The sequence below is a fragment of the Drosophila virilis genome, chromosome 3, assembly GCF_030788295.1.
Source record: "Drosophila virilis strain 15010-1051.87 chromosome 3, Dvir_AGI_RSII-ME, whole genome shotgun sequence".
Classification (NCBI taxonomy): Eukaryota; Metazoa; Arthropoda; class Insecta; order Diptera; family Drosophilidae; genus Drosophila; species Drosophila virilis.
Genome location: NC_091545.1, coordinates 15087828 through 15103413, shown reverse-complemented (window position 1 = coordinate 15103413; position 15586 = coordinate 15087828). Strand labels below are relative to the sequence as shown.

Sequence of the window (15586 nt, the reverse complement as noted above, 5' to 3'; positions counted from 1 at the left end):
GCAAACATGTTCGTAAGTATGTTATTTGCTTTCTCGTATTCGAAGCTCAATCGAGTGAGCTAAGTAGGCTGGCCACGTGCTAAGTTCCCATAAAATGCACACTAGCGCAAGTAACAAATGCTACAGCGCGGCGAATTCGACTAATAGATACTCTATATACAGCATCATTCAATAAATGTGAACATATATGAAAGTTACTTGAAAGGAATCTATAATAGAACTTGCACTTCTCCATGGATGCTAAGTAGGAGTCGCTGATAGCTTGATGAAACACTTATCCATTTGCTGTATCTGTATAGATACAGGGTATATGGAAAAACGTTGGGCAAACAGACAGTCAGGAAGCAGCATCGGGCGCAGGATCTTCGCACATGACATTAATATTTATCAGCCATGCAATTACGATTAGGGCAGACAAACTATTGACTGAGGCAATGGCTCTTTGCAGTCAGAAGCGCCAAAAAACATGCCAGCCAAATTGTCAGACAAAGCGATGCGATTGCCGGGCCAAAATTTATTGATTCGACGCATTGAAATAGTTCTCAGCGGAGCCATTTCAAAGATTTGTACGACAAATTTTTCGCCAGTTCCTGTATTTCAGTTTTGTTTTTTTTTTTTTATTTTTTGTTGGTTCGTGCCTTTTCGCTGAAATAGCTGAAAATTCTAACAGACGCGCATAAAAATTCGAATGCGCGCAGTTAAACTCCCATACACGGAACTCAGCTATAAAGGGGGCGTGGCGCGGACTTTTCAATGAGACAAAGCGCGATTCAAGCCGGCATATTGCCTTTTTGTCCGCAACCCCTGGTCAAGGTTTTTTTTTTTTTTTTTTTGTAATCTTTTGGCCAGAGGGACATTTTAGGAACGAGTTTCGGGGTTTGACTGCTATGTGTTGTCGCCTAAACGATAAAGCAATGACAAAAGTCACAGCGATTAAAGTTCAATTGGTGTGACAATCGATTGTTAGAAATTCAAAAAAAAAAAAAAAAAAAAAACTACAAAAGAGAAGCCAATTGTCGCCCAAGGAAGGGAAAATGATAAAAGTCGTGGATTGTTCATAAAAAATTTGATTTTTATATTAGCGATAAAATGAACACGCAATTGCGTATTCGCACGGACAATAGCTGCAGGCCGAGCAGATATTAAACGGATTTTAAAAGTAATTAAAATTTATATATATATTATTTGATACTTATCCATATTAATAGCTATTTATTACTAAATAGAACGTATCCTTATTTATAGTGAAAGTATTAAGTGCCGCTTAGATAAGTAAAAAAAAAAAACTACTTTTTCTTAACTTAAACATTTTATTTTTAATTGCTTTTCAAGTGACAACTTGTCAATATTCGTGAATGTCTCAAATAGATAATTAGCTGTGCAAAACTACGAATGTAGTTTCAAAGATCTTCCGTTTTGCTGCAAGGCCGTCAAATTTCGCTGTTTTATTAATTCTAATCGCCTTTTTCAGCTGATGCAATTCAAATGTCAATTGCGTAGAGTCGTTGATATAGTGATCTGTTCTGTACTGTTCCGATCCGTTCCGATCTGATCTGTTTGCTGCTGTCGATTTATAGGTGTATGCTGTAAACTATGTATATGCAGGTATGCTGACAATTATCAAACGAAGTCAACTAAATGCTGACAGCTAAAAACCAGACAAAAGTTCAAGTCTATAGACGCCAGTCATGAGCTGTCGCTGTCTGTCACCAATTAAAGTTATTCAGCACAATTTTTTTTCTTTCAACAGCTAATTGCATATTTCGGAAGTTCTATAAAGGCATTGAGGTGGACGAATTCTAGCGGTGCTACTAATTAACCTCTAAAAGGTAACAGCAGCCATAGACGAGGGAGTGTTTGGGCAATTAGAGAACATTCTTAAAACCACTCGAAAAAACAACTGTTGCCATTCAGCCAACAAAGCTAACAATGTTAACTGAAAAACAAGATACTAAATGTTCTAAACAGAATACCCGTTGTCTAATAATACGCGCGTTAAGCGCAATTATCTAGATACATATACCTTGTATATCACTCTTTGGTTCGTCTATCTGTCTGCGACCACAAAAAAGCCAAACAACTTGTTTAAACAGTGCATGAACCAACACCCAGATAATTATGACAAAACCTCCAATGTCAATAGAGTAAAACAACATTGTGGAAAACCAAATAATTTGTGCAAAAATAATGCTTTTTTTTGCTGGGGAATTTATACCATTCCACTGAATGAGTTGAAGCAGCAAGGTGGGTAAGTGCAAAAAGAATTCACATACACTTATTTTTATACCCTCTTTAAATAAATTAGTTTACCCTTGACTTAAAGAGAATAGCCGAACCAAAAAATAGATATATATATTGCCGATTCCGGCTCAGATAGATGAACTTTTATCTAAATTAAGAGTGTCAGGGTCAATAACTTTTTTTTATTGTAATGGTTAATCTATAATTACCTAATAATAAGCTCAGATATCATTTTATGAGCATATTTCATCGACTTATTATAATTGAAAGGAATTAAAAACCACTCTCATACTAGAACATACACTTAAGACAAGCTTCTATGCATTTTACAAATTTGACTGAATTAACTAAACTTACTGCCACCTGCTGAAATTGTGTACCTTTATAATTCATGCTAATGAACAATAATAATTGGCATGCAATTGGTTTTCCAGCATCAGATTGAATATGCCTGATTGTTTTGTATCCTCATTATATTAATTTGCATTGAAATGCTAACAAAAATCTTCTCATAATCAAACAATCAACTCTGTGCCGCCAAACCAGTAAAAAAAAATATATTAAATCATTGTGTACAAAAGTTGTTAAATTTCAGTATGTGTGCAAAACTAAAATTAAAGATTTCTGGCAAAAATTGAAATGCAAAAACTGGCCTGAGGGGCGTCACAGTGACATGGCTATAAATAGACGTGGGAATTGAGTTATCCAGGGCGGATATCTGAGGCACAGACCCGCAACTAATATAATTGCATGGTTCAGTGAAATAGCCAATTAATTGGTTCGGTTTTATGCCCGATAGTTCACTGGAATAGTCACAGATACTAGTTGTTACAGTTAGTCGTGTTAGTCAGCGCACGTCAACCTCTCAAACAACTGACGCAACAATAACAATGCCAAACGAACGGCCGCCTGTTGATTAATCTCGTTTTAAGTTTTAAGTTCTCCGCATCCACTTGTCTAGGTTTTATTTGAGTGTCAGCCGCGCTAGCAACAGCACGCGCCAGACGCACAATCCCGCTGACAACTCCATTGCGAGTTAATTGAATTGCGAGTGTATCTCAGTGCTCCGGTACCGAATCTTCCGAGTTCCGAAATCAGTTCAAATCACGTTTTATCGATACTTACGACCTGTGTCGTCGCGCGACTTCAATTCACTTCCGCTTGCAACTGAGTCGCTGGCTATATAAGAAACAACTGCAACAAAAATGATATTCGGTCGCTGCACGCGAAAACAAATACTCACAATGAGTGCGCTGGCCGCTGGCGTTGTCTTGGCAATTGTTGCAATCTGTGTGTTTAACAGTCAAGCGGAGGCCAAGCAGCCGCCTTGGGCGCAAGTGAACAGACCAGTTAACAAGTGCTACAAAACGCGTCCGAATACAACAAACTCAACGCTGGAACTGGTGCACATTGTCTTTAGACACGGCATACGCACGCCCGTCGACACCTTTCCAAAAGATCCCTATATCAAGGACAGTTTTAAGCCCACCGGCTGGGGGCATGTGACGAATGTGAGTTAAATTTGGCATAAAACACAGTTGTAAGGATACATTTGGAACTGGGTTTCAAAATTATCGCTGAACTCCAAAACATTGCATAACTAAGTTCATCAATATTTAAAATTTGTAAAAGTATGAAAGCGCAAATTCAAAACAAACCATTCAACTTTGTTGTGCAGCGTGGCAAGAAGGAGCTCTTCGAGATGGGCCGCTGGCTGCATCGACGCTATGGCGACTTTATGGGACCGTTTTACAGGCCCGATGTAAGTTACACTCGGAAATCTGTCTATATATGACATTCATATATCAATATATACGTTTACATAGCGACTGCATGCCCAAGCTACGGCCTCGCCTCGGGCGCTGATGTCGCTGCAAACTACACTGGCCAGCATGTTTGAGCCACGCGGCACAGTCATGGAATGGAACAAGCAGCTCAACTGGCAGCCCATACCCATTGTGTCTGAGCCACTGGATCAAGATTCGGTAGGAATGGAACAAAATATACATATATATGCGTATTGTGCAGGATCATAGATAAGTTGAATATTAACAGCTGTTGTTGGTGCGCACGCCCTGCCCGCGTTACTTCGAGGCGCGCGACGAGGTCTTCGCCTTACCAGAGGTAATCGCTCAACAGGCGCCCTATGCGGATATGCTCAGAGAGCTAAGCAATCTGACTGGCATGCCTATGCGCAATGCGGAGGATGTCAACTCGTTGTACATAACTCTGCTGGCCGAACAGGAGTTTGGCTACAAGCTGCCCGACTGGGCAAAGGATTACTTTCCCGAGCGCATGCAATTCCTTGCCGAACAGAGCTATGTGTACAATGCGTATACGCCCGAGATGCAGAAGATCAAAGGTGGTCCCTTTTTGCGCAAAATGTACGATGAAATGCTGGCAAAACAGGCGGGCACATTGAAGCCCAAAGAGCGCGGCATGTTCATCTACACAGGCCACGATTGGACCGTCGGCAACATACTATCCGCGCTGGGCGTTTGGAAGCGGCAAATGCCGCGCTTTGCTATCATGGCCATCTTCGAGACGCACAAGCATCGCGAGACAGGGGAACACTATGTGGAGGTAATGGAATTTATGGAAAACCCCTTTGCAGCCTGCAGTCTTACAAGTCCCAAACTCTTTGTAGATCTTTCTGCGCAACGATGAATATGGCTGCCTGGAGCAGCTGAAGCTGGACGACTGCGAGCTGCAGTGTCCACTGAATCGGCTTGTCGAGCTGAGCGAATCGGTGCTGCCCAATGACCCCGTGGAGCAGCGTTGTCGTGCTCGTAACGCTGATTTTGTGGAACCACCTCCGCGTCCAATCGATCAGCAATAACTTATTAAAATAGCATCATAAAGCACACAGAACTCAGTATTAGACGATGACAGCAGGTCATGAAATCAGCGGGAAAAAAATAAACAAAAGTACCCCAAAAAAAGTTAATTGTGTTTGCGAGAGTTTTGGCTTTCTATTTTTGTTGGTAAATTTGTTTATTGTGTTGAACACTCAAGTTGATTATAGTTAATTTCGTGTGTGTTATTAAAGGTTTTTATTGTGCAGCGGCTCTTTGCAAAATTGTTTGCTTTTGCGATTCGAGCAACGTCATCTCTCACACTGTTCGCTATCTTTGCAAACATATTCTCGATTCTCTCGATTCTGTTCTACATAATCGCGACTTAAAAGCCGCTCGGCTTCTATTAGTGCAGTCACTAGACGCGTGAGTCTCAACGTAGCTGGAAGCACGCTTTTAAAATAAAACTCTATAGAAATATATTAAAAAACAAAAAAAAAAAAAACTATATGATGGGGGCCAAGCATTTTGCTGGTCTGTTGTTCTGCCTGAGTGCCCTGCTGCTCGTGGGAGCAGCTATTGTGCCCGTAAAGGAGCCAAAGGATGAGGATAAACAGGAGCTGCCCACTACAAACTCAACGCTGGAGCTTGTGCATGTGGTAAATAAATGTCAAGTCTTATAATTGCTTTCACTCTGTTTGTGCGATATACTATACGAATGAATGTGATATGCTTGTGTTGAGCCAATGCAAATATTCTTTGCATTTAAAGTGCCAAAATAATTCATTTAGATAGCAACTTATAGCAGGCGCTAGACCATAAAATTATGAAATGTGCTTTCCACTTTTATGAACTGCTTAATCTCTATAATTAAACCATAAAGAGGCACTAATAAACGCACTTAAATTACGTACCAGCCGAGAACTATCATTATTGTTGTGCTTGAAACGTATTTCTTTTGGCACTTTAAGAAGTCGGCTTATCAGCTGAATTTAACTTAAATATAAATATATATATTAATATTGCTACTTGGTACTAATTTAAAATAAAATCTTTTACGTTTTACGCCAAGACCAGTTTGTGCCACATGGCGTATACGTAATACTTCGCCAAGTAGCATTAACATTAATTAAAGCAAACTAACCGGTTTGTTGGGCAAGTACTAAATTGTGTGTGTATGTGCAAAACTAATTACTTTAATATATTCCTAATTGGAATGCAACATGCAACTTCATAAGGAAATTTTATTAATGAGATACTAAATCAAGTAAAAATGCTCATTATATTCGGACTAAAAAATACCCTGTTTAGACACAGAAAATTGAGTCTTTAATCTGCATATTAATTATGCTAGACACATGTTCATTATACAGATTTTCAAAATTAAATGGCAAAGCGTATTTTGGCTAAACGGTTTTTGTGTTCTTGACGCTTTAGTTAAGGCATTGGTTAAATAACCTTAGACAAAGCTCAAGTATTGACCCAAATGGTTAACTACGCAAAAACTAAAACTACAATAAACAATAAATAAACAATTGAGTGCCAGTGAATATAGGAAAACGTACCCTATTTTCACAGCTATTTCGCCATGGACCACGTACCCCCGTCAACACCTATCCGAAGGATCCGCACTTGAACGAAACTTACGAGCCATATGGCTGGGGAGAACTGACCAATGTGAGCGAAATAACTTAAACAAGTTAAAATTACATTACAAACATATATCAATGTTCAATAGGCAGCCAAGCTGGAGCTCTACAAAATAGGAAAACAGTTGCGCAAGCGTTACAAACAATTTCTTATGCCCTACTATCAGCCGGATGTGAGTCTAATGTGTGATCATGGTACGAGTTATAGCTCATCGATGAACTTATTTCAGATGCTTCACGCTCAAGCCACGGAGTCATCACGCACCCTAATGTCAATGCAGATGGTGCTGGCAGGTCTGTTTCCGCCAGAGAATACGCCCATGGAATGGGATGCGACGCTGAACTGGCAGCCAATACCAATCTACACAGAGCCCGAAGCAACCGACACGGTAAAGTTGCAGCAAATGATTCCTGCAAAGACAGCCAATTAATAAATACTAAAATTATTCTAAGCGCAGCGTCTGCGTCAGAAGGTGCCCTGCCCCCGCTACGAGGAGGCCGTGTGGGAGGTGATGCATTTGCCGGAAGTGGTTGCACTACACGAGGAGAACTCGGACCTGCTGCAGCAGCTAACCGAATTGACGGGCCTCAATGTAAGCTATGCGCACGATGTGACCAATGTGTTCATCTCGCTACTGGCAGAGCAAGCCTACGGCCTGGAGCTGCCAGAGTGGACAAAGGAATACTTTCCAGACAAAATGAGACCACTGGCTGCGAAATCGTATACCTACGATGCGTACACGCCGGAGCTGCGCAAAATCAAAGGAGGTTTCTATCTGGCTGACATGTTCTACCATATGCAGTCAAAGATAGCTGGCAAACTGGAGCCAGCTGGTAGAAAAATGTACATATCCTGTGCACATGATTGGAGCATATCGAATGTGCTAAGCGCCCTTAACGTTTGGCAGAATCAGATGCCCCGTTTCTCAGCCCTGATAGCCATTGAGCTGCATAGACGCAACGATAGTGATGACTACTTCGTGGAGATATATTTCCAAAATGATCCCAACCAACCGCCGCAACTGTTGCAGGTGCCCGGCTGTGACAAGCAGTGTCCCATAGCAAAGCTACTGGAGCTAACAGTGGACGTGCTGCCGGACGCACCATATGAGCAGCTGTGCCTCGCCCGGGGCACTGGCGACGGCACCCGCATCAGCTATCACAAATGAGAGTAGAGCAGTATTAACTATGTAATATCTTAATATGAAGTGCTTATATAAGAGGCTTCTGATAGCTATATAAAAAATATGTATTCGCATCCGTCTGATTGCTGTTTGATTGATTTGCACGCTACTCGAATGGACTAGCTCAGGCTGGGAGTTAATGTGCGTGTTTTATTACCTCCACTTGGCGGACGGCAGTTTGGTAAGTTTTATCATGGGGTATGCTTTTGGAATATCTAAAAATGTTCTATGATAAAAAACTAAGTATAATGGGTAGAGTTTGGAAATTTAAATGTTGGCTTAAATCAATTGCCAAGTGGAAGCTTTTGAGCTGCAAAATTAGGCATATACATTATAACTTGGCACCGCAATTAGAAACTCTTATTTGAGAACAATTTATAAAATTGATATTTGATGCGCTAATGAAAATAAATATTCAGATAATTACGAATAATTTTAAGAGTGTCGCTTTACGTTAATTAACTAACAGTAGAAGGGTTCGAGCTGCATAAATATTAAAACAACACAATTAAACATATTAGATTGGAAACGTCTATTTAATATTAGCTCAAAAAAAGCAGCTATTAAAACGGTTTCATTAACACTTTATCACTTTATGTGAATATCTAATTGACTAGCTCAGCATAGGGATTAATCAAAGGGAATTTTAATAACTAAAGACATTTATTAATTTCTCTAAATATAACAAGATCTTTAGGTATTATTCACATAACATATATGCCTACCGCTTTTATATGCATCAATTTAATGAACTGGAGTTGTTTAAATCACAAATTTTTTAAACTGCCCCACCTTCAAATTAATTACACGTTTACTAAAAGGTTTCTTACAGCACTTATAAAACAAACTGTAGATGTTCTTGAAGCAAACAGTTGGCATTTGAACATTTTATGCATAAAAGCGATTCAAGTGTTTTATATTTAATCCATCAAAGGATGGCAACAACTTCCGTGCGGCAATAAAAAGCAATATGTAAATTTAAATTTGTCAAATTGAGGCGCAATTTTAAACAAAACACAGCAACAAAAACAACATGCATAATACTAAATAATTAACATATGCTCGATAAAGTAACAAAGTAAACAAATCCAAAATGTTAAGATTTATTACAACCGGCTGCTGAAAAATCTGGTGACGAATTTCTTTGGGCATGAATTAGCCAGACGCCAAAGTGTGTGTGCGTGTGTGAATGTATTTTATTGTATGTGCGGGTGTGTGTAAGTCGCGCCCGCGATTTAAAACGCCTCAAATGTGGAGGCATTGTTGTGGCGAATGCTCAATGTACGATCAGTTACGAGCCACGCAACACACAATAGACATACAACAACAACAACAATAACAATAACAATAATAAGAATAAAAGTAATAATAGTCAAAAGCGACGACGGTGACGAAAGCATTTGGCGATAATGAAACGATAAAAGACATATGTTCTGTTGGTTCTGAACATCGTTTTACTTTTTTTTGTGGGCTTTTGTTTGGTTCGCAAAATATATATGACAGTACGGCATAGGTGCTCCGTGGAACAGCTGAGCTATCCGTTATCCGTTATCCGGTTATTCGCTTATCAGCTCGGTCAAAAACTGAAAATATAATACGGCTCATCATTAATTACAGTGTACAAGGTTTGTCAAATAGAAATACGCGTATGTTTGTATTGATGATAACAGCAGAAAGAAGGCAAATATCGCGCCCGAAATACAGATATTCAAATGCTCTTCAAAGAAAAGGCGCCCTCAAAACTCGTTCCATAACGACTTTGCAAATTAACAATAACAAGTTTATTATTATTTTTTTTTTTGTTTTTTTTTTTTGGTTTTCTGTTTTATGAGAAGCATAATTAAAAGCACCGAATAAACAATGCCAGCAAATATCAAAAAAGAATCGAGTTGTCTGTTGGTCTTCTGATTTGTGTGTTTGTGGCCGTTCGAATCGCTTCAACGTTCCCGCTCTGCTATAAGCGCGTAGCAAATAAACACATATACACATACAACAATAAAACGGAGAACAACCCAAGTTCGAGACCCGCGACTAAGCCATATAAAGCAGCTCTACCAAAATGCCGCGTTCGCATTTCACTAGGAGGCATTGTCTAGCGATGACGGGCGGCTTAATTGCATTGGCTTTGCTGATCTTGTGCTTTACACACTCGACGGTCATCTCGAGCAAGCTCACCGATCCCGGCACCGACGAGTCTACGCTTGAGCTGTTGCATGTGGTAAGTCCGAGAGTCGATAGCAATCGAACGACACTAGCAAAAAACAAAAAAAAAGTAGAAAAACAGCTGTGAAGTAACAGCTGCGGCTATTACACTGTGCAACAGACCTCAAGCTTTCGACCGATAAGCCATACAGGTGATGCAAGCCGAATCTCTGCTGGGTTAGTTTTTTACTTTAAACAAAGCTGGCTAAGCATTAAGTGAAGGTAAAATATTTTGAGAAGCTTTTAGGGACTGTAATTTGAGAAGATCAAGCCTCAAAAGCATATTGCTTAGGGTTATTTTTATTTTGATTATTTTGATTATTTTAATTTTTATTATTATTATTATTACAAACAGGCCAAACTAACAAAACTTACAACAAAGTAACTCAATCTGCAAAAGAAGTCCCAATTCAATTAGCTAACATCTTTATTCAAAGTTAGGCCACCTTACAAGTGCTCTATCAAAGCCATTAAAAATGCCAGGTGCCAGAAGTAGAGTAAATAATAACGTCACGTCTGCCCAAGAATAAGCAGCTGATAGTACAAAAAAGCAAAACCAACGTTCGTCATTAAATGTTTAAACTTAGCATTGAAAGTGAATGGAATTAACATAGCTTCAGCAAATTAAAAAGAAGAAGAAAAAAAAACATTTTGCTGATAACAAATCGTAAAAAATGTTTAAAAAAAAAAAAGAATATATTGCTGGCAAACACGCGACAAAAATAGTTAACGCTCGCAGTTTTTAAGCAACATGCCCTGACACTGTAGCACAGTGTAACTTAGCATTTAATTATTGCTCGGAATAATTTTAATTTAGTACGCTGCCAGCGGAGGCAATAGACGAATGTTGCGCGATAAGAACAAGCCTTACACGCATACACAAAATGTCATAAATACTATGTATCACCAGTACGGAAAGTGAAGGCGCTCCGAAAGGTAGAAGCCTGATAAGAAATAGGCTTACCTATAGTTTCCTAAGCATTGAAAAGAGCTAAAATTAATACCAGTGATTAGTGCTTTGTGCATCAGATAATTTAATTGAGCTTTAATTGTGTTCTTATAATAGAACGCACCGATTAACGTGCTTTAGATTAAAAAGTACTAATACCAGTGATTATTATTGGATTATATATCACGTATTAATAGGCAGCCAGCCATGAAGTCTGTAATAAAAGTGAGATTGTGACTTTGACGAGAAACTCTAGTGTCGCCTATAAACTGTAGTAGTTGATAGCACCTGCTAGAGATGAGTGCGTGTCGTGTTTCCGTGCGTGACACAAACATTCACGCATTGGGCACGTGAATGCGCAGACAGTATCAGCATTATCAGACAAGAGATCAGATAGTTTCACCGTGCCTTATAGTTCATATATGCTTCATTAATTAAAAATGAATATATTACAAAATTTTAAATAAATTGTGCTTGTCGAATCGGTTAACTTTTAAACAGCTCTTGTCACGGGCTCCAACTTTATTTTATGCTAAACAAACTATGAAAATCTGTAATTAACAAGTGGCATTTCCATTAAGTTAGGCATGTAAAATATCTTAGAAGAAATGATATCTATTTGTATTAAATTACAGATTTCTTTTTAAATTAATTTTTCATCTTTCTAACAATCTACTTGTAAATGAAATAAAGCAGCTTAACTTCATAAAACAACTCTTCAAACTGGCCCATAAATCAGTTGTACGCATCATCCATGCCACAACTATAAACAAAACAAAACAAAGCCAAACAAACTTAAAACCAGCTACATGCCTAATTACAATTTCAGCTACTCGTTTCGCCCAACCGAGCAACAAAAAAAAACAAAAGCTAACAAAAAAACCAGTCTACTAACTTTTTTATATGGCCACAAACTGCGACGCACTTTTGTTATATAAATATTTTCAAACATTTTTAACGTAGTCAAGTTTAATATTGATGCTCTGAAAACCTAATTAACTGACATAGAGATAAGTTGACTCACTCTAGTCCAGGGCTGCTGACCTTCAGCCAGGCGTAGCTTATCAGCAAATTGGCCACGCGCAATTTAAATCGAATCGCTGGAAAAGCTTCCGCAAATTTCTATTTGTAGCGACACTTTGCACGTGCATGACCAGGTGCGACGAGTTGCGCCTGGGATTGATGGTTGCTTCTCCCCTGAGTACGTATCCTACTCGCAAGTGGTCGCTCTTTCTAATCAGAGTCGCGTGCACGGCTTAAATTTGTCATTATAATTGTTTTTGCTTGAGATGCTAACTAAACGCGTACCCCAACATGACACTGGCTAAAAATAGCGCATAAAAACAAGCCTAATCTGGAATATAAAAAGCCACAGGTCGACAAAATAAATCTTTGAAGATTCGCATTTTTCAATAATAAATTGCAATTTATTAATAGACAGACTTCATTTGTGTAGACGCTATAGCAAAATTCAGTAGGTCGACGATCTTACTGCATTTATTAGCTAATTGCATTTTTTTTTTTTAATTAAATATTTAAATTAATATAAATTATATAAAATTGATGTCTTAAAGCATGATTTTCAGCTTATGTCAATTGCAACTAAAACCGAGCTAATTAAAGCAGCGACTGGAAATAAAAGTTAAAAACTCGTAACTAACACTGCATACGTTTGTACTATTCTCAGGTCTTTCGACATGGCCCACGCACACCGGCGGACACATATCCAACGGATCCCCATGTAAATGAAACCTACTATCCATTTGGCTGGGGACAAGTAACAAATGTGAGTCGAGAACAAGTTGCAGCACAACTTTTGCCCAAAAATAGAAAACAAAAAACCAAAAAAAAAAAAAAAAAAAAAATGTGAAAAAGGAACCTACCAGCTTCCCGTTCAGCCCGAAAACCACGCAGCAAAGCATTTAAATAAATTGAAATGCAAATGTTTGTCGTGGCGGAGGACGGATGAAGTTGGGGGGGTGGCATCTGTGTTGCATTAACATATACACATGCATATGTTTATGCAATTGCAAAAATGCAAGGCATTTATTATTTTATAACATTGCTACATGTTTGTCTCTCTCTCTCTCTCTCTCTCTCTCTCTCTTCCGTCTGTCTCTTTCTCTGGTGCTACTGCTGCTGCTATTTGTGGGCTACCCGGCTGTTGTCTCACGTGCCATCCGCCCATGCCATGTAATAAATCAACGCTCAGAATGGCAAACGCGAGCTGTTCAACATTGGAAGTTGGCTGCGTAAGCGTTATGGCAAATTCCTGGCACCCTACTACAGTCCCGATGTGAGTAACCCAACGCTAACGAACCACCACCAGACACCCGTTCGTACGCGAATAGGGGAACCGGAGACCGGGTATACCGCCGGACGGGTGTCTGATAGTGCGGACGTTTACAAATTGCAAAGCTCAAGCGCTCTTGCCTCATCACTCAATTTCCTTAACGCTCTTCTCGTTCTCGTACTCGTTCTCGGTCTTGGCCACATTTTACATCTTCAGTTGGTGCACGCACAGGCAACGGGCGTGCCACGCACACACATGACCATGCAAACGGTGCTGGCCAGTTTCTTTCCACCGAAAGGTACGCCCATGGAATGGAACAGCAAATACAATTGGCAGCCCATACCGGTGTTCTCGCAGGAGCTAAATGAGGATACGGTATGTCAACCTATCAATAATGATGCCATCATCAGTTGGAATTGATTAATACCCCATTTCAACGTCAACACCAAAGGCCGCGATTCGGGTTTTCTCTTTTCTCGTATTTTAAAACGAGCCAAAAACTAATTTAATTGAGATATGTGCTAGCCATTTATAAGGCTCAACTTGAAGCAAATCAATTTAACTTCGATTCTAATTTAAATGCTGCACAAAACGAAAAGATTCTATACTTAATGCTGGCAGGCTGATTGAATAGCATTTAAATTGACGTTAAATATTTATTCTAATCTAGTTTGTTTATTCATTTGTTTAATATTCCGAAGTTCTTTACTTCAGTTTAATTTACCTAACATTCACATTTTCGATGCAATATTTGCAAAAATCAATTAATTGTTTATTATTTAATCGAAAATTCTTTAATCCTCAGTTACTTCTTGTGCGCACACCCTGTCCTCGCTACTTTGAAGCCCTGCACGAAGTTTATGAGCTGCCCGAGGTGAAGAAGGAAATCGAGCCCTATCTGGAAATGTATAAGGAGCTGGCTGGCCACACCGGGCTCAGTTTCAATGAACCGGAAGATGTGCAATCGCTCTATCTGACATTGCTCGCGGAACAGGAATGGGGTCTAGAGCTGCCCGAATGGACCAAGCAATATTTTCCCGAGAAAATGCAGTTCCTTACCGAACAGAGTTATGTGTATAATGTGTATACGCCCGAGATGCAAAAGATCAAGGCGGGTCCGTTCCTAAAGAAGATGTTCAACGAAATGCAACAGAAGCGTAACGAAACCCTGAAGCCCGACAAACGCAAGCTCTTTATCTATACGGGCCACGACTCGACTGTGGTGAATGTGCTCTCTGCTTTGAAGATCTGGGAGCGTCAGCTGCCACGTTATTCGGTCATGGCATTGTTCGAGCTGCACAAGAACAAAGAAACCGGCGATTACTGGGTGGAGATTTATTTCCGCAATAATCCCAAGGCGCCAGCTGAAAAGTTAACTGTGCCCGGCTGTGAGTTCCAGTGTCCGTTGGATAAGTTGCTCGAGTTGACTAAAGATGTGGTGCCCAGCGAGGCAGATGCCAAGCGATGTGATGCCCAAAATGAGCAGTTCACAGAGCCGCCATTGCGTGGCCCATAGTAAGGCTAAATGGAGGAGGATGTATATTTCTGGAATCGAACAGGTGCTAAAACTCAGGGAGCCACAAGTTAGTTAAGTTAACCAATCATTTAAGTCCTTCTATTAAAGATCAAGTAGAAATTTGCAGCTGTCTGGTGTTTGAGCTAGCGCCAGGACCAGCGCCTCATATGGCAGCCAAGTTGGCTCATTTCCGCCTGTGGCGCCGCCATTGCCCAATAGGCCGCTTCCGTTTGCCTTTTGCCAGCTCCGCAAACAACTTCCGCACTTATTTTACCAGCTACCCGACAAATGTGCCCTCTCTCTATCTCATGCCCTCTGTTATGCTTTGTATCTTTGAATCTCGCCCGCCCTTTGGCTTTGCTCATTTTTGCCAAGAGGTGACATTTTTCGCATTGCGGTTTACCATAAACTATTTCATTGGGGAGTTGTTGTCTGTGTACATTAGCAGTGCTCCATGCTCCATGCTCCATGCTTGGTGCTTGGTGCTGGTGTTCCATGCATGCAATTGCCAGGTCCCCACTCCAAACAGTTCTCCATTGTTTACTTGTGTGCGTTGCCCATCTGTCTCTCAATGTGTGCCCAGCGTCTCGCTTTCTCCTACCATTCTGTGTGTTTGTGTGTGTGTATGCTCTTTGCACATATCTGTAAACTTTATTTGTCAACGGGACGCATATGCTGTATGCTTGCCAAAAAAGGATAAAAAGTAGAAGAAAAAATATTAAAATAAAGGAATCATATCCTCGCTCACAGTCAGCAC

At 39.9% G+C, this 15586-nt stretch overlaps 3 protein-coding genes across 5 annotated transcripts; all 3 read left to right on the top strand.

Moving 5' to 3' along the window:
• The first annotated feature begins 3292 nt into the window (after positions 1-3292).
• On the top strand, positions 3293-5591 carry LOC6622669 (prostatic acid phosphatase). 2 transcript variants are annotated; one of them, XR_011416428.1, is made up of 6 exons: positions 3293-3752; positions 3920-4003; positions 4068-4226; positions 4297-4824; positions 4889-5225; positions 5291-5591. XR_011416428.1 is itself a non-coding variant. In XM_002047492.4 (5 exons), the coding sequence occupies exons 1-5, from the start codon at positions 3447-3449 to the stop codon at positions 5078-5080; spliced, it is 1269 nt and encodes a 422-aa protein (XP_002047528.2). In that variant the 5' UTR covers positions 3293-3446; the 3' UTR covers positions 5081-5591. The 2 variants fall into 2 exon arrangements, 1 of the variants encoding a protein (XP_002047528.2); XM_002047492.4 differs by having other exon boundaries at positions 4889-5591.
• LOC6622634 (lysosomal acid phosphatase) lies at positions 5546-7943 on the top strand. Of its 2 annotated transcripts, XM_002047491.4 has the most exons (5): positions 5546-5695; positions 6615-6713; positions 6775-6858; positions 6916-7074; positions 7144-7943. In XM_002047491.4, the coding sequence occupies exons 1-5, from the start codon at positions 5546-5548 to the stop codon at positions 7852-7854; spliced, it is 1203 nt and encodes a 400-aa protein (XP_002047527.2). In that variant the 3' UTR covers positions 7855-7943. The 2 variants fall into 2 exon arrangements, with proteins under 2 accessions (XP_002047527.2, XP_070064458.1); XM_070208357.1 differs by lacking the exons at positions 6615-6713; positions 6775-6858.
• Positions 7944-8743: 800 nt separating this feature from the next.
• On the top strand, positions 8744-14955 carry LOC6622631 (venom acid phosphatase Acph-1). The gene is made up of 6 exons (XM_002047490.4): positions 8744-9494; positions 9705-10087; positions 12708-12806; positions 13233-13316; positions 13530-13688; positions 14119-14955. Exons 2-6 carry the CDS (start codon positions 9929-9931, stop codon positions 14827-14829), a joined length of 1212 nt encoding a protein of 403 aa, XP_002047526.2. The 5' UTR covers positions 8744-9494; positions 9705-9928; the 3' UTR covers positions 14830-14955.
• The last annotated feature ends 631 nt before the right edge of the window (positions 14956-15586 follow it).

Coding starts and splice junctions, on each gene's coding strand:
- LOC6622631 (XM_002047490.4), top strand. CDS start 9,929: ATGCCGCGTTCGCATTTCACTAGGAGGCATTGTCTAGCGATGACGGGC. Junction 10,088..12,707: donor CGCTTGAGCTGTTGCATGTG/GTAAGTCCGAGA, acceptor TACTATTCTCAG/GTCTTTCGACATGGCCCACG. Junction 13,689..14,118: donor AGGAGCTAAATGAGGATACG/GTATGTCAACCT, acceptor TTTAATCCTCAG/TTACTTCTTGTGCGCACACC.
- LOC6622669 (XM_002047492.4), top strand. CDS start 3,447: ATGATATTCGGTCGCTGCACGCGAAAACAAATACTCACAATGAGTGCG. Junction 3,753..3,919: donor GCTGGGGGCATGTGACGAAT/GTGAGTTAAATT, acceptor TTTGTTGTGCAG/CGTGGCAAGAAGGAGCTCTT. Junction 4,825..4,888: donor CAGGGGAACACTATGTGGAG/GTAATGGAATTT, acceptor AACTCTTTGTAG/ATCTTTCTGCGCAACGATGA.
- LOC6622634 (XM_002047491.4), top strand. CDS start 5,546: ATGATGGGGGCCAAGCATTTTGCTGGTCTGTTGTTCTGCCTGAGTGCC. Junction 6,859..6,915: donor TGCCCTACTATCAGCCGGAT/GTGAGTCTAATG, acceptor AACTTATTTCAG/ATGCTTCACGCTCAAGCCAC. Junction 7,075..7,143: donor AGCCCGAAGCAACCGACACG/GTAAAGTTGCAG, acceptor TTCTAAGCGCAG/CGTCTGCGTCAGAAGGTGCC.